An 18,003-nucleotide genomic window follows, 5' to 3' on the forward strand; every position below is an offset into this window, starting at 1 on the left:
ACAAGAGTGAATTACAGTGATTCCCAGGAAAAAAATCATTAAGAAAAGTTACTGCTGTGTGATTTCAGTAGCTATTTTTCATACTTAAATATCCCTGCTGTTTAAAAATCCTAAGAGGGCTTAGACCATATTTAGAACACTCATGCCAAATATATATAGGAAAAATTAAGTCTCTAAGGAGACATTTGGCTAGAGCTAGACAAACAGGAACCTCAAATTATATTTTAGTTTTACCAAGTGCTCAAAGGCATTGAAATTCTGTCTTTAAAAAAAAAATCATGCATTTGAATTAATGACACAATTATCTCCTTTCAGCCAAAGATACTTGCATTTTTTAATGCCAGATATCAAAGACCTATAGTATTGCTCTACTATCTAACCAGAATGTCTTCAGCACTGTATGGGGCTGCATGGATTGTCTTTCATAATTCCCACATCATTTCAAAGAACACCAAATCCTTTTGCTTGCATTCTTTTATGTCCGCATAATGGTCTTGTACCTCCATCCCACTCCCACATTGAACAGCTCCATCTGGATTTTTCTTTAGCCTGCATTTAAAAGTTAACTAATCACCTTCCCAATTAAAAAAAAAAAAAAAAAAAAGGACACCAAGTCCCCTGCAGGTCCTCAGAGCCATGGAACTAAATCTTTTTCACCTTCAAATTACCTGCTATGCCCAGATTTTAATTAGAGCTAATGCATTTTGCTTAATGAAAAGTTAAGGGAATGTTTCTGACTGCTTAGCTCAAAACACTGGTCATCCTTGCTTCTTCCTCTCACCTCCATCCCTTCCCCAGGTGTTTATATCATATAACTGAAGGAAGATACCTTAATACAAGTCACCATTCTCTTCCTGTTAATGTTTTCCATTATAAAATCATGTATTAGAACCTCTGACAAATCATGGTATCCAACCTGAATACCATGAAGGGTTGAAGTTGCTCAGCAATTATCCCATGTGTTCCTAGTTAGTTTCCTCCCTCGTTTCCTGCCAAATATTTCACCTCTCCCTTCAAGACACCACCTTTTTGACTGCCTCCTTGTGCTAAGCAGATAGCCTCATCTCCTATTTTCCAGAAACTGAAATGAGGCCATCAAGGAAAAATTCCTTCCACTTTCTAACTTCCAACTTATACAAGCTTTATATCCATTTGAATCTGTCTTTACCTACTTTCCTCTCCTACCTAGCCAGCTAGCTAACTACTACTAATATAGATATCCACCATTCAGAAAGAGGCAGAGAACAAAAGACAAATTTTATTTACTTGTTTAACAAGTATTTACTGAGCATCCGTTTAGTGCCTGGGACAGTGCTGAACACTAATGATATAACCAAAGTGAACAGGTAACAGATATGGTGCAAACATGCATGAGGATAGCAGGTTAGAGTCTCCCACAAACTCAAGTTGCATGAAATAGGTTTTCTTTAAGTTAGTTTACATCTGACTTTGGTCCCCTCTACTGGGAAGGCAGGGAAATTCAATCACAGTCATCACTGTGGTTTGATCTTCAAATGTAAAAATGTCCACTCATTGTGCATCAGTATACACTAATTACCAACAAGACAGCCACTGGGATACAGATCCCTTTACCTGAGGAAGCCCTGCTGGTTCCATCCACACCTGAGGCTGTGGAGACTTTGGCTAGGCAAGAAATCAGAGTCTAGGACCCTCTTATGATTGTGGGATCATGTAGGAACTCACGCCTTTTCTGAGACAAATTTTTGTGGACATTTAAGAGAATTGTTAGTTTTATTAGAAATATGTTAATAACATAAATACTAAAATTTGGCAAAAGTGTGATCACATGATTAATTTCTGAAACGAATTACCTTTATCATCTAAGTAAAAGATATTTTTGTTTTTTTAAGGAAGAGAAATTCCTTTTATTAACATTTTTAATATCTTCAAAGAACTATATTCTAGGCAATTTGGAAAGAGTAAAAAGTATAAAAACAAAAATTAAAATTACTATATCAACTGCACTCCTACCAGCCAGAGAAAAACCCCGGTCACAATTTGGTACAATTCATTCCAGTATTTTTGCTAAGGTTATATTCTATAATGTAGAAGTACATACCTGTACTTACGGAGATTGTGCTTGATAAACATTTTGTACCTGCTTTTCTCCTGACATCATGTCATGTACTTTGAAATGATGGTTTTTGCCTGATGTGTGTAGCCATTGTATGTGAATATGCCTCCCCGTGAATGCCATCTTTCACCTTGAACTGAGAGTGGAGGTTGCACCTTTTATTAAACTAGACAAGTGCATTTTCTGATACTGGATAAGAAACTCTGTGATTTCTCAGCACCACTTTTATGAGCATCTTGCCTATGTGTGTGTCTGAAGGTGTTGACCTAAATAGGATTTCAATATATCATTAATGATCGCTTTGGGAAAGGTGCCCAGCCTTTGGCTTGTAGGATTCTCAGTGAATTAATTTTTTCTCAACATTAGCAGAGGCTTTTTTTCAGGTTGCAAAAGCCAGAAACTTTAGGGGTGTTTGAGCAGTGCCTCTTGCTCCTGCCTGAGTGTCACCTGTCCCCTCTGTCATGCTAGCTGGGGTACTGCAAAATGCAGACATGGGCTCCATCAAGATGAATGGGGCTTTTTTACAGTGTTTTAAGCAATGTTTCCTCTGGGTGGACAACAGGAAATGTCACTCTTATAACAGGTGCTTTGATTTTAGATGAGCAAGAATAGAATGGCTACTCCCTAAGGTCAGAACTTGCTGTACTTGATTACATAGACATGTCTGCTTACCCAACTGACAGCTTCCAACCTGTTCCCTGCAGCCCCTTCAGTTCTGCTCCTTGACATCATCACACTGAAACCAAGCAAGATGGATGCTGTCACACAGGGTTCATGCCACTAGTAACAGTGTCCCCAGGTAGATCCAGACACGGACAAGAGTATAGGTTGACAGCAGGAAAGCAAGGGTGTTTCCCCATGATGCCCCAGGTTCCTGTCTGTACCTGCCTTTTCCCCTCCCCCACCTTCAACATTGCAAAGGACAAAAGGTGGGCTACAGAGCAGTGGAAGCAGGTTGGTAGTCTCCAGCTCAGCCCCTCACTGCTACTCTGGAAACACACCTTATTTATGTACTCTTATTGACACGAGAGAATGCACATTGAGGGAGAGTATAAAAGTCACCTTTGAGAAAATGGGCACTGCCACTCCGAGCTGACCTTGCAAGGCTCTGTGGAGTACACCATAGTTGAATACAAATATTCAAGAACTGTATGTTTTGACCCCATGCTCTCTCAAGATTCACACCTGCAGAAGACATACACAGATGCTGTCTTTGAGGGAGGGCATTTGCTTCCTTTTTCACTTCAAGTACCTCAAATCAGAGAGGTAAAGATGGATTCTTTATTCCGGCCAAGACAGTAATTAGCATCTCACTCCCTTGAGCTTCTAGCATTAGGGTGGATTGAGGAAGTTACTGAACTTTAACAAGTATACTTAGGTTGTGTTTTATATTTTTTAGAGCACCTCCACAAAATTCTTCTCAAGGCTCCCAACAACTGTGAGGTGGGTAAACAGGACAAGTGTTACTATCCCTGCTTTAGAAGTGAGGAAAGAGAGGCACCAAGAGGTTGAGTGATTTCTCCAAGTTCACCCAGCCCGTTACCCACAGAGATGGGATTGAATCACAAGACTTTCACCCAGTTCTCTTCATACCACCTCATGCTTTTAGTGCGTGTGAGGGAAAAGCTGTCCCCATTCCATGGAGCATCAGATAAGACTGGCAGGCAAAGGAGATCAAATAGAAACAGTCACCTGAATCATCACCAGGACCTCCTAATATTGCAGAAGTCCAACAGTCATTAAATATTTCATCACAAAGAGGAGGAATGCCTAACTCTGTCTTTAAAACGACGGGCTTCCCATTAAAAATATTGATGCAAATCATAAAACTCAAGATAACTTTAGAAATCTTTAGCTTTACAGGTGTCGCTGGAATACAGGCTCCGTATGTGTAGCCACACTGTTGATCTGGGTCATCACTATATATCTGTCATCAAGAACAGTGCCTGGTTGGATGATGGAGGGATGCATAGATGGATGTCACTATGAATGAATGAATGGATGGATGTGATTTCATGATATATCCAAGGCCTTACAGTAAATTGATGAATAGTCAGAACTAGAACTCAGGTTTCATGGATCTTAACCAATGTTTTTCCCCCTACACCACACCCCTCCCATGGCCAGATATAAGGGAGAAAAAAGGGGCAAAATTCAGTTAGTATATCTAGAATCTCCCCCCTCCAAAAAAGAAGAGACTATTAGATAACAGTCTATAAAGTTTCTTCCATACCCCAGGAGCTAACCTGTAGGTTCAGTTTTATATCTCGCATCTCACAACTTAGTAAAACAGCCACAAAGCCTAAATAAATGGGTCATAATCACAGCTCTTCAGCTTCCTGCCACATACTCTCAAATGCCTAAATCAGACCTGAATGTAGCAAACATACCTTTGTTATTAGCCTGTTTGGTGGAGGTTATTCACTCTTTGACGTTTCTTTGAAAAGGACAGGAACAATGTGGAACCTCTTTCCCTCAGCATTCCTGGGCTTGTTTCAGGTGGTGAAGGTAGAGGTCACTTTATTAATATAACCATCAAGGCAAGCTGTCATGGTAACGCATTACATCGATTGCTTGAAGTGCGGGAGACAAAGCCAAAAAGAGAAACTTTCAAGTCTATAAATACAGACACGACACTGTTCGAGCATAGCAGCTCACTGACAGGGTCAACCTAAATGTATAACTTTGAACAAAACCCAAATAGAGAAAAGAAAACTTCCCTTTGGTAATGTAATGGATCATCATGACCATATGGGAATAAGTGACCTTTCAGGTCATAAAAGAAAAAAAGAATAGAACAAGTAGCCATACTAAGTCCTGGCTGGTGCTCTCTTTAATCATAGGGGACCCATCCCTAGGTCTGCTTTTCCATAGCTTCCAGAAACGACTAATAGAAGGAAAAGAAATCGAGGTCTCATTATTCACATTTTGACAATAGATTGCAGTTTGGGAAGAGGAAATATGTGTTACAATCAACCCCCACCCTCCACACACACACACACACACACACACACACACACACACACAAACAAATTGAAAAACTGAATAATTTAGCTACGTCCCTGGGGCTCTCCTCATCCAAGGTACAAGAAAAATAAATAGAAGTTAGAGAGGAAGAAATGCTGCTTGTTCCAGTTCTTTCTCTGTAGAAATTTTTAGTGTTTTTATAAACTCATGGCAATCATAAGAGCTCATTTATCTACTATTGTGGCTTGCTTACTGAAGCTGTGATCAAAGCTTATTATAACACTTCACCTTTCCACCAGGGTTCCACACTTCACTTTTTGGCGACATAACTCTGATTGAGTCTAACACTCATGCTATACCCTCATCTGTTACAGTCCACAGATTATCTTGGCCACCGTATTTGAGAGCATTTCTAATAGTGAAACATCAGAGGATTATAGGTCATATGGTATGATATTGGGCATACTATAAATGAATTATTTTTACCAATAGTAAAAAGAATCCCTTAGAATATAAACTGTTACCAACGCAGTATTAGCTTTTCCTATATCTAAGTATCATATTTTACCATAACAAAAAGAATCGTGTCTAGCAAATAACTATTCACCTCCAGTACTGGATCACGTGTTATATGAGGGATTTAAAAATGAACCTTCCTGTTTACCGAGATAGGACACTCTTATATTATCAGTGACAATAAAGAGAGAGTTGGGATATGCTTAAAATAAGTACTTCAGAAAATAAGTTCGGAGTTTTCAGTTTGAGGTAAATCCACATAGAAGGGTGCCGAGTAAAGAGAACAATAACTGAATGACGCATGTTGGGTAGAAATCCCCAGTTGGATCTTGAATCTGCAACTACATGAAGAACGAAATGGAGATAATTCCAGTATCATATATGGATGTTTATCTTCATGCCAGTTGTATGAACTGGTGGAAACTTATGTTAAGAAGGATTCTGAAGTTCATTGCAAAAGAATGCCATAATTAAGTAGCTATATTTCTGTCTTAGTCCATTTTGTGCTGCTATAACAGAACACCACAGGCTGGGTAATTTATAATGAATAGAAATTTATTGCCTCATAGTTTTCTATCTCACAGAGGCTGGGAAGTCCACAATTGAGTGCGAACATCTTTCAAGGGCCTTCTTGCTGCATTGTCACATGATGTGAGGTATCACGTGGTGGGAGGGCAGAGAGAGGGAGAGCACATGAGGGGGCACACCTCTTTCACAGTAATGGCATTAGTCCATTCATGAGGGCAGAGCCCTCCTAGACCAAAACTTCTTAAAGGTCTCACTTCTTAATACTATTACAATGGCAACTACATTTCAACATGAGTTTTGGAGGGGACACAAACTTTCAAACCATAGCAATCTCCTATGTACAGGGGAAGAGGAAATGACAATATAGATGTCAGCATAATTGCATTTCCAGCCTAGATCTTCAGCATTTCAACATTTCTGGTTCTATTTTCTGTATAAATTGATATGTATTTGGAGCTCCTCCAGAATGTGGTAGAACTCCAGAAGATGTAATGTTGAATGCTATCAATAAAGACCTCAACCTCCTCACAGTGTGGTATGAGAGCAGAGCAGTTAGTCCATAAAACTGAAAGTCCTCTGAGTATCTGCAGAAGAGTAACTTCATGTCTTCTTGTAAGTGGAGAAGTCAGACTTGTCCTGCAGAGCACAGAATGCGGCACTGTGCAACCACCTTTCCTGTGTTTTTCTTGACTGCTCTTTTCTGTGCGAAGAGCAGGAATCTGTAAATCCGGAGACCTTGGTTCTAGTTCTAGTTCTACCTGAAATTGCTTTCAGTTTCCTCATCTGGAGCTTGTCTAGATGGTTCCTAAAGTCTCCAGAAAGCTCTGATTTGACTGCTTCTATGAGAGCAGAGAACACATTACACAACAAGGGTGCTTTGATTCCTCTTATCATTTAATTGTGAGCAGTACTAAAAGGTCTGTCTTTGACCTCAATCTTCTGTATTTATTCCCCCAAGAAGATAGTTCACTCTTACATTTCACTTCAGATATTTACAGTCGCCTCTAATTCCCATGGCTTTGTACCTGAAAATTCACTGTCTCTCTGATCTACAACTGTCACAGCTTCTACATTCACCTTTGTTCAAAATACATAAGGGACAACTGTTCATCTTCATCGCTATGGCTGAAATCATTTTACTTCATCATTTTACCTCTAACATTAATTGAGAAGTAATTCTTTCTTGTGGAGGGTTGTCCTGTACATTGCAGGATGTTTAGCAGCACCCCTGGCCTCCACCAACTAGAAGCGAGTAGCGTGCCCTTCCTACCCAGTTGTGACAATGCAAAACCATCTCCAGACATTGTCAAATGTCCCCTGGGAGGCAAAAAGCATCCAATGTTGAGACCACAACTTTAGACGAACATCCAAAGACCTCCATTAATGTTAATTTCTCAAAATTTTCAAATCCTTTTTCTAGTTATTCTGAAGTCCCTCTGTCAGATTCAATCAAGAACATACAATGCTTATTTTTCATATTTTTCTTGCCCAACTCAAAATGCCCTTCGTTTTATACTCTTCCAGTCAGTCTGTTTATTCCTAGATATGGTCATTTATAGCAGGAAAACTTCTGCAATTTATTTCCTACCCTCATATGATTGCTGAATTTTGTTGACATCTTTTCTTCTCAGCATCCTTCATGGTCTGTCTTTCTCTTCCTATGGCTTAAATGCTGATATTCTTCAGTGTTCTATCTGCAGCCCTCATTTTACTTGGTCTATATTCTCCCAGGATGAGGTCTTCTATTTCTTTTGCTTTCTCTTTTGTAACAATAACCACCGCCCCACCCCTGATCCAAAGCTGTATCCCAGGGTGACTTATCTTCTGAACCATTAAGTAGTTTTTCCAACTAATAACAAGACACCTACAAAAAAACCTACGGACCCTTTAAAAGCAACAGGTCCAAAAAAAAAAGTTTCTTTTCTTCCCTGATCAATCTCTTCCTCCTATCTTCTTTTCTTAATAAACTTCTTTGTGATGCATCCCAATACCAAAACAGAAATCTTAGAATCTCTCTTACCCATTTACATAACGTATCTCCAAATCTGTTCCCTCCTTCCTCTCTCCATTGCTCCAACGTAGCCCAAGCCCATTCTGTTGAAGTATCTGGTATACTTGCCTCCAGTCTGTCCTTTTTCCACCCTGCTCATAAGTATTTGACAGCTTCCTGTGCCTGTTACCTAATCTCAGTGGCATGTTATGTAGAAACTCCACAAGCAGGCCACCACCTACCTTCCCAATCTCCACTTTCCCCACGCGCATCCAACTTTCTAGCCATACCAGTTCATTCATCATTCACTAACGTGTGCCATGTGTCCCTCATTCAGGCTCCAGTCAGAACACTAGTAAATTCTAAGGTGCTGAAATACATTCCAGGTTTTGGTTTGTTTGTTTGTTTGTTTGTTTTTTCCTACTTATCTCTTAAAGAAAATATATTTCTCTAATTCATGAGATTATTAATCCTGGGCCACATCTGTTCCTTGTATATTTATTAAATTTCTCACAACCATCTAAATCAACTAGTACATTATTTAAACCATGCAAAGTATTTCAACTGAGAATTTATTAAAGGAAATGGTTAAACAGGTATTTGAGAATTTAAGAACGAGAACAGAACACTGAACTAACTCCAAGACAGTAAATGTATAAGCAGGAAGCAGCCATCCCTCGGGGGCTAAGGGATTACAGGAAAGAGAATGGGATTATCAGAAACTAAAAGTTTGGGCGAGATATCCCATAGACCCAGGACCTGCATCTCTGGGGAGGAATAATGCCTGGCTGCTGCCACCTCTGAAATACTGAGCAGGGGCCCCTTGGAACTGGAGTTCTCAACCCTTTAGGGAAGAGATGCTGCCGGGCTGGTGCAGGAACCGCTAAGGGTCAAATGAACCTGGTTCTGAATAAAGCTGAGCACTGGAACCAAATGTCACTGTTGGGATGAAGGGCCATTTCTAATACTGTTAGGCACAGCCATCAAACAGGAATAAAGAAACCTCTTCTTTCTTTCTCCTACCTTTTCTGCCCTCTGTAGTGTTCCATGTTGGTGGACTCCAGAAGACAGTCTGCAGGGTTCTGCCTCAACATCACAAGAGTTGATTTAGAGCTGAGAGACAATTCCTTAATAACCAACACAATGCATTTCCCATCTCCTTGCCTTTACTCATACGGTGTCCCCATTCATAATGTTTTTTCTACCAATATCTGCCTGATATATGCCTTTGTTCAAATACAATCTCTTTTCTATAATAATCCCTAATCTTCCTCAAAGTAATTATTTCCACTGTCATTTGAGTTCCCGTAGCAGTTTGCAAATACTTCTTTTGTAGTCTTTTTATATTGTATCATAATATCTCGATATATATCTGTTTATTTTCTGCCAAACTCTGAGCTCCTTTAGGGCAGTTAGAGTTACAACCATAAAATCTAGCAGGATGCCTGGTATGAAGCAGATGTTGATTAAGCTGGATGAAATTGATAAGGGCAGCTTAATGAAATTAATTTTAGATCATTTCTTGTACATATTCTATCTTAACAACCAGATTTAGACTCCATAAGAGCAGATATCATGCTTTATATTTCTTTTATTTTCTTCATGGTATGTAGTACAAGATTTCATATGCTGAAGAAGAGCTCAATGATATTTGTTAACCACCTAGTTTGTTTGTCAACCACCACAATTTTGGTTCAAAATGACATAAAGATGGAGCATGAGTTTATGAATAGCAGGTAAGATCTGTAGTTAGGGTGAGATTTGCTTCTAGCACATGATTCCAGCAGTACAGAGCTCTGTGTATATGCTAAATTTCTGTACTTGCTGGAAGAATAGCACAATCAAAAGACCAAATGTGTTTTAACTAGTAAATTGTAAAGTAATGAAATACATTCCAGGTTTTATTTTTTCTATTTATCCCTTAAAGAAAATATATTCCCCTAATTCATGAGATTATTAGTCCTGGGCCACATCTGTTTCTTGTATACTTATTTAAATATCTCACAACCATCAAAATCAACTAGTAGATTATTTAAATGGAGGAAAGATATTGAATTTTAACTTAATCATCAGCTTCTTGAAAAAAGAAACCTCTGTTCAACAACTGATTTACATCCAAGTCCAAGAAGAAGAAAAATAGCTTTTTTTTTTTTAAGGGGAATGATATTTAATTAACTATTGATTTCTTCTCAATTATTCAAGGCAAGCAATTATCGATATTGATGGAGCAGATATTTCCCTACCTCTAGTGCCCAAATGAAAGGAAATATCCCATTCAGCATCTGCTGCCTGGAACAAGAATCTTTGACTTTAAATGGGAACAGTTATTTGGATCTGTTTATTCCAAGTTGCCCCAATTAAAAAGATATTTCTTGAAGTGTAAGCAAAACAAAATCCTGGGAACCTACCTATGCTTTCCAAATTAACAACAAACAAAAAAATGAGGGCTTTTGTCAGTTTTGACCATGAGGCTAACCACACTACACTTGTGAACTTTGCTTCACAGCTACAGATCTTGACATTTTTTGACAATGACTCATAAAATACTATAATTTGGGTCTAATATTCATGATTTCTAAGCCACCCAATGAGAGGTAGCTTATATAATCATTAGAATCCATGGAACACTGCACTGTATATCAATATTTTGAGACTGAAGGATTTAGTAGGACTTAATAGTCACTTCTGACATTTACAAATAGCAAGTGTGGATACATTTGAAATTTATACCAATACACTATGCAACTGTGTCAGAGGTCAGCAAGGATATGTTGAGGAAGGTGGTAAAACGGGGCCTTATTTAGGGCACTTTGTTATTAACTCTGTGGGTATCCACCAGCATTTTTTCTCAGCTCATTTGTGCACAAACTATTAGCATGTTTGTGTGTAAGAAGCTTCTTTTGAAGGTGACATAACTATTGCATGTGATTAATGGACAAGGCAATATTCTCCATTGAGTTATTAGCTGGCAAGGGGAGGTTGGTTTTTTTTAAATATTTTGCACTTAATAGTAATATTAAGTGTGTGTATGAGTGTGTGTGTGTGTGTGTGTGTGTGTGTGTGTGTGTGAGTGTGTGTGTGTGTGTGTATGTGTGTGTGTTTAATTCATGTAGCACCCCTGGGGAAATTTGACCATGACATTTAAAAAAAATGAAAAATGTTATTCTTTATAAAAAGCTACTTTTTCTGCTCTGCCCTACCCCCTTCCTATTCCACAGTGGTTCTATATGTTAAGTGCTCAGGCAGCATATGTTGCTGGGAAGTGTTCTTGGCTCTCTTACTCTTTGTTGTCTTAATTTCCCTGGGTTCTATTTAATATTCTGCTAAATCAGTGAAACCTTGATTATCTAAAAGAATAGGAGACACAGAATTAATGAGGATAACCAGAATTCTGAAGAAATAAGAAATTATTAGAGGTGAAAGTTACATGACAGGGGCTGCGAGTGAATTTTAATCTCTGGAATTGCTTCTCTAGATTTATTCAAAGTGATTCTGTTAATTGATGGACATAATGAAATTTCGATAATCAGGGTTTCACCATTGCACTTATTACTCTTCCCAGAAATCAAGGTAACCTTGGGCTCTACTTCCCATATTTACAAAGTGATAAAAATCCTAATAGGCTTCAGGGATAAATGTGACTGCTCTTCCTCACACTCCTCCCACGAAAGGAGCTTTCTCTCTTTCCATCTGGCTGCCACCTGCCTGAAACATGCTACTTTCCCCACGTCCCAACCCTCCATCCCATGCTTCCCTGTGGCCTCTGTCTTCATGCATGCAGTGGCTGGAATCAGTGCAGAGAGAAGGTCCCACCCCTTAGAGATTCTTGGTCATTTTAGCAATACTGCTTTGCATTTTAAATGCCATTCATCTGGCTTCAAAGCTCTGCATTCTTGTATCAGGCACTTGTCCTTTAAAAACCCAGGAGGTCGCAACAGGTCTCAGTTCCACCAAGAGAAGTTACTGACAAACCAGGAGTATTGCATTACTTTGTATTTGATAGGCTGAAATGGACAATGGTAATATCCAAGATTACAGAAGAAAAAAATCTGTATGAAAAGGACTAACATGATAAAAAACAAAGGCAGCAAACTACATTTGTTTGGAAATTGGAGTCACATGCTTAGTTTGTGGCGGGGGTGGGGGGCGGGAGACAAGATCGATAGAGATTTTTTAAAAGCTGAAAACATGATGTACCAGATGAACTTAAATTGATTCTGCTTCTCCTCCCCGCGGCCCCCCCCCCGCCCACTCTCCCCCTCACTCTGCAGCGAATGTCTGCGACAACGAGCTCCTGCACTGCCAGAACGGAGGGACATGCCACAACAACGTGCGCTGCCTGTGCCCCGCCGCATACACGGGCATCCTGTGCGAGAAGCTGCGCTGCGAGGAGGCGGGCAGCTGCGGCTCCGACTCGGGCCAGGGGGCGCCCCCGCGGGGCTCCCCGGCCCTGCTGCTGCTGCTGCTGACCGCGCTGCTGGGGACAGCCAGCCCCCTGGAGTTCTAAGCGTCGCATCCAGCCACCCGAGGGGCCTGTGCCGTGGGGAAGCAAACACAATCCAAGCATTTGCTACTAACACAGGAAACACACACCCAGACACCCCCACTCAAACAGCGAACAAAGAAGGCCTAACTGAACTAAGCCATATTTATCAGCCGTGGACAGCACATCCGAGTCAAGACTGTTATTTTCTGACTCCAGAGGAGTTGGCAGCTGTTGATATTATCACTGCACATCCCATTGCCAGCTGCAGAGCTTATTGTGGATTGGAAAGGCTGCGACAGCCCCCCAAACAGGAAAGACAAAAAACAAACAAGTCAAACCAACCTAAAAACATTGGCTACTCTGAGGCGGTGCACCCTAGCGCCACTCTGCCCAGCGTGTGGACCAACCAAATAGCATTCTTTGCTGTCAGGTGCATTGTGGGTATAATGAAATCTACGACAAGCTGCCATATTGGCCTGCTTCAGTCCCTGAATCCCTTCCAACCTGTGCTTTAGTGAACGTTGCTCTGTAACCCTGTTGGTTGAAAGATTTCTTTGTCTGATGTTAGTGATGCACACGTGTAACAGCCCCCTCCAAAAGCGCAAGCCAGTCATCCCCCTGTATATCTTAGGAGCACTGAGTCATCCCAGTGCAAGCACACACCCACTATACAAGAGTGGCTACAGGAAAAAAGAAAGTGTATCTATCCTTTTGTATTCAAATGAAGTTATTTTTCTTGAAATACTGTAATATGTAGATTTTTTGTATTATTGCCAATTTGTGTTACCAGACAATCTGTTATTGTATCTAACTTCGAATCAGCAAAGACTGACATTTTATTTTGTCCTCTTTCGTTCTGTTTTGTTTCATTGTGCAGAGATTTCTCTGTAAGGGCAACGAACGTGCTGGCATCAAAGAATATCAGTTTACATATATAACAAGTGTAATAAGATTCCACCAAAGGACATTCTAAATGTTTTCTTGTTGCTTTAACACTGGAAGATTTAAAGAATAAAAATTCCTGCATAAACGATTTCAGGAATTTGTATTGCAATTTCTTAAGATGAAAGGAGCAGCCACCAAGCAGTCTCACACTCACTTTACTGATTTCTGTGTGGACTGAACACATTCAGCTGATGAATTTAGTATCCAGGAAGATGGATTGATGTTCACTAGCTTGGACAACTTCTGCAAAATATAGAGACTATTTCCACTTGGGAAAAAATATAACAGCAAAAAAAAAAAAAAAAAATCTAAGTGATTGCCAAGATTATGCCAAAGCCTGTTGGCAAAGTACTAAGAGACTTTTATTTTTAAGTCATGCTATATTCACAGATTGATGGTGATCATGTGACTCTAGGGATGCTGATCTACGTATCTTTCCAAATACAGTGTTTACATGGAGTATCATAAGAGGCAACCTGAGGAATCAGGAAAGTAGCAGAGAAATTGAGTGATTAGCAGTTTGACTTTGAATATATTCAGACTAAGTATTTAGAGGAAATATCAAAATATACAGCAGCAAGTAGACATAACTGCTGTTCCTGAGAATAACGTTTGTTTTAAGTACTGCCCAAGGTGTAATAAATTCTTGTTTCTCTGCCTTTTATTAGGCCAATTACTGTGCAAGACAGCAAGGGGTGGCAGGTGGGGAGAACCACTACAAACTTTCAAAGAGGCTAAAACAGCGTGTATTTCATTCCCAGCACACTGTTGTCCTACAGGTTACGAATGTGTTAGCAGCAACATCTTCTGGAATCAAAAACAATTATCAGCCCAAGCCAGAGTCTTAAGGACAATGAAGTCCTACATGACTTGATAGAGCAATATAACCTATGATAGTGTTAGAATGGAAGCCTAGTTCCAGTCTGAATTCTTCACCCTGCCGCCACTCCTTGCTGAAACAGGGAGGGGAGAAAATGTCTCCTGATAAATAACTTGGGTAAAAACTAGACAAAGGAACAGCATGTCTTATTGGTTTTGTTCCCAGAAAAGCCAATTCAAAGAAAGCAATAAAAGGTAAACAGGTAATGCGTGCGCTGCCTGCCACCCCACGTCTAAGTCGATTGAACGTTTGTTATTCAAACCAACAGTCTCTTTTCATGTAAGAAATAAGAAAAGATGGAAATAAATTAGAGCTTTGGCTTAGTGCCATACTGGCCAACCAGAAATTGGAGATTTATATTAGAAGCATAAACAGAAAATTATATTTCAGGCTCAGCAAAGAATACATATGAAAATTCTGATAACATACAGAGTTTGAGATTATTTATACTGAGGTGGATTTCTAATATTGAAATTGGAATTTAAGTTGTCTTATAGTTTATTAGCACAAACCAAAGGCGGACTGTTTTATTTCTGGCAACGATGCACTTTATCATTACCGACTCATGGCTTTGTCACAATGCTCAGAAATCAGACACTGCACCTTTCAATATGTGGGGTTCCAAAAGCTAATTCTAAAATTTAATGAAGGCCTGATCTAAATCAAGTCATCTGCATTTTATCTTTATGAGGCTATAAGAATCTAAATTGATGAGGAATATCTTGCATTCAGTGTATTTAGATATAGTTTTCTGAATTTCCTGAAGTGATGTGATCTACTTTTAATAAAAATGCACTTTTAGGTATACAACAAGTGGAAATGAAATGTTCTTTTTAATCTGGATTCTGAAGTTCTTCTAAAGGGCCTATTCCTTTGAAGAAATCCCAACTCAGTGGACTTTATTTGCCTGCCGTTTTTTAGCCTTCTTGTAAAGCTGGTGTTGTCTGCAATCCTGTCCTAAGAACAGGATTGGGGTGAAAAGTGGGTACTGAGTTTTTCACACAATTGAGGTCCCAGTTCTTGCTCTGTTTCTCCTGGGATATATCTCTTAAGGTAGGTTAATATAGTCTTGCATATGAATTAATCTATCAACTGTCCCACAGTTGATTCCTTCCATCAACACTACTGATGAGAATAAAATTTCTAACAATGGGACAAAGGCTCAGCTGTATAAACAGTGTTCCTGTTTATTGGAAAGCAATGAACCTTCCCTGCCATGCTGTGGGAATGATTCATTTCTGACACTTTATACAGCCTAGAGGAAGCACTTTGATACAGCGAGGAGGGGGCCTTGCTTAGAGTGGCCCACGACCTTCTGCCAGCTTTGTCCCAGTGTTCAGGAACCTAGAGTCCCCTACTCAGAGCCCCACCCACCCTCCACACACATACTTTCAGAGCACATGTGGGCCTCATCTGGGATCCAAGCTCCTGAAGGCAGGCAGCACCATGAGTGAACATCCCTGGACACAGGTATGGCAAGGGGCGCATATGTGTGGGTGGATTAGGACCTGAGGCCTGCAGTGTTCACTGGGGAGTTCACACACAAGCTAGGAGAGACCCTGGGCCAGACTCTGGTACGGAACTCTGAGCAGGCTAACAAATCTAAATCTCCACCTGTGCTTCCGATGGTTACGAAAGCATAGGTGCCAAAGCAGCAGGATGGAACATTTTATTTACCACTTTGTTAGCTTGATGTATAAATTTTAAATATTTAGAAAAATGGCATGTGGGCCTCTGATGGCACTTTTGCCCTGAGCCTTACAAACGTTTGGAGTGGATCTGCCTGTGGTACCCTAAGTCAAATCCCTATGCTGGCACAAATCACTCACCCAGGGAACATAAAGACAGGTGCGGGTTGGAAGAAGGCATCTGCTCCACAGTCCAGCTGCCCGGAGAGTTCATGTACCACTTTGCCCTTGTACCTGTGGCCTCAGTGAAGGTCTGGGTGCATTGGGGACAGCAGTGAGGAAATCCTGAAATCAAATCTTTTGTCCCATCTCCTTCACCCTCCACCATCAATCATCCAGTATTATTGGGCTGTAAAACCTCGGTATTCTGAAATGGGATGCTCTATATTATGTGGAAAATGGGTTGTTGTACTTCACCTGTTGTTAAATACTAAATAAAATACCTATTTAACAGTTTCTCTGCTCACAGGATTGAACAGGATATGTCATAACTGTGAACTGAGTGTTCTATATATTTGTTTTGTATGCAGCTCTGTGTGTATTTATGATCTGGTGCAATTTGAAGCTTCAGCTTCTGGAACCTGAACTAGAATTCTTTACCTACCATTGGTACCCCCAGCCTTAGTTGACAGGATAGTAATAGTGGCAGCAGAGATTAAGCTGCATCTTAGAATAGTACGAATATCCAGGTAAAACTCTATGTTGTTTTTTTGTTTGTTTGTTTTGTTTTGTTTTGTTTATGAAATCCAATTGGATAGCCTTAATAATGTATAGGAATGAAAAATATAGATACCAGACAACCCCAAGGTTTTCATCCAAGTATCTGGCTATGGACAACTCTTTCTTTGCTTCAGGAAATCAGGACTAGAGTCTAATCAATTTTTATTTCTAAGGAATATCAGATGTTCATCTGACATAAGTATTCCGACAGTTCTAAACTATATCCATATAGAATGATTTTTTACTTTTAACTATATTTTTATTTTCTTACATTAAAAGTAACTTTTTCCTGTAGTTACTTAAAACAGACGCCAACAAATCCCCAGCATAAACTGCACATAAACATAATATGATGTCAGAAAGAGTTAAGAATGCCAACTATCATATTTTCAATTTTCGCCAACAATCCTGGGAACATAGAGAATTTTTACTCTTCACAACACCTGGTAAGGTGTGACTCACATATTGCCATCTTCATTTTGTATCTGAAGAATCAAATAACTAAGAAACAGACATATTCGTTGTATAAAACATATTATTGCATTTAACTAGAACTGAGAAAATAACATCCGTGAAAAACTTATATTAAGATTGAGTAAAATGCAATTACTTGAGATTATTATGGCAGAAAAATTCTGCCCCTAATACTTTTTTTAAGTAGGTCCTGAAACAAATCTAGCAAAAAAACTTAAATGATTTTAAGGGGTGTTGTTTAGATTTAAATAGCTGAGCATTTAATAAATGCTGAAATCCCCCCTGCCTTTTCCCAGTACCCAAAAGCTGTTTTTAATTGACAAATGAATTAAAATGGAGTAGTAACATTTAAAATTATGTGATGTTTTTATTAACCTGAAATGATAGCTGGTAAAATGGGCCATTATTCTGCAAAACCTAATTATGTTAACACTAAAGATTTAGCTAGACTGGGTGAGGCAAACTGCAGAGGATCGGAAGTAAAAATAATCCCCATTTTCTTAGTTCCATTTTTTCAGAGGCATCCGTTTTAACTATTATTTAATTAGTGAACTATGAATTCTACGGGGGGGAAAAAAACCAACTGGAAAGAGAAAAAATAATTACTACCCCTCCTATATCTGTCTGAATAGATTCTGAAATTCCTGCATTGCAAGAAATGTGTCAAGTTACGTTAACGACATAATGTACAACGGTTGTATCCTCCAGCAGCCC

The 18,003-nt window shown here is 39.5% G+C and overlaps 1 protein-coding gene across 6 annotated transcripts in view; it reads left to right on the plus strand.

The window, feature by feature from the left end:
• Nucleotides 1–12,603, plus strand: part of NTNG1 (netrin G1) — a 318,889-nt gene extending 306,286 nt beyond the window's left edge. For all 6 annotated transcript variants that reach the window (XM_063106026.1, XM_063106024.1, XM_063106027.1 and 3 more), the window contains one exon: nt 12,368–12,603. In XM_063106026.1, coding sequence (XP_062962096.1) covers nt 12,368–12,603 — 236 coding nt within the window. The remainder of the gene's footprint in view (nt 1–12,367) is intronic.
• The last annotated feature ends 5,400 nt before the right edge of the window (nt 12,604–18,003 follow it).

The sequence above is a fragment of the Cynocephalus volans genome, chromosome 8 (assembly GCF_027409185.1).
Source record: "Cynocephalus volans isolate mCynVol1 chromosome 8, mCynVol1.pri, whole genome shotgun sequence".
NCBI classification, from domain to species: domain Eukaryota; kingdom Metazoa; phylum Chordata; class Mammalia; order Dermoptera; family Cynocephalidae; genus Cynocephalus; species Cynocephalus volans.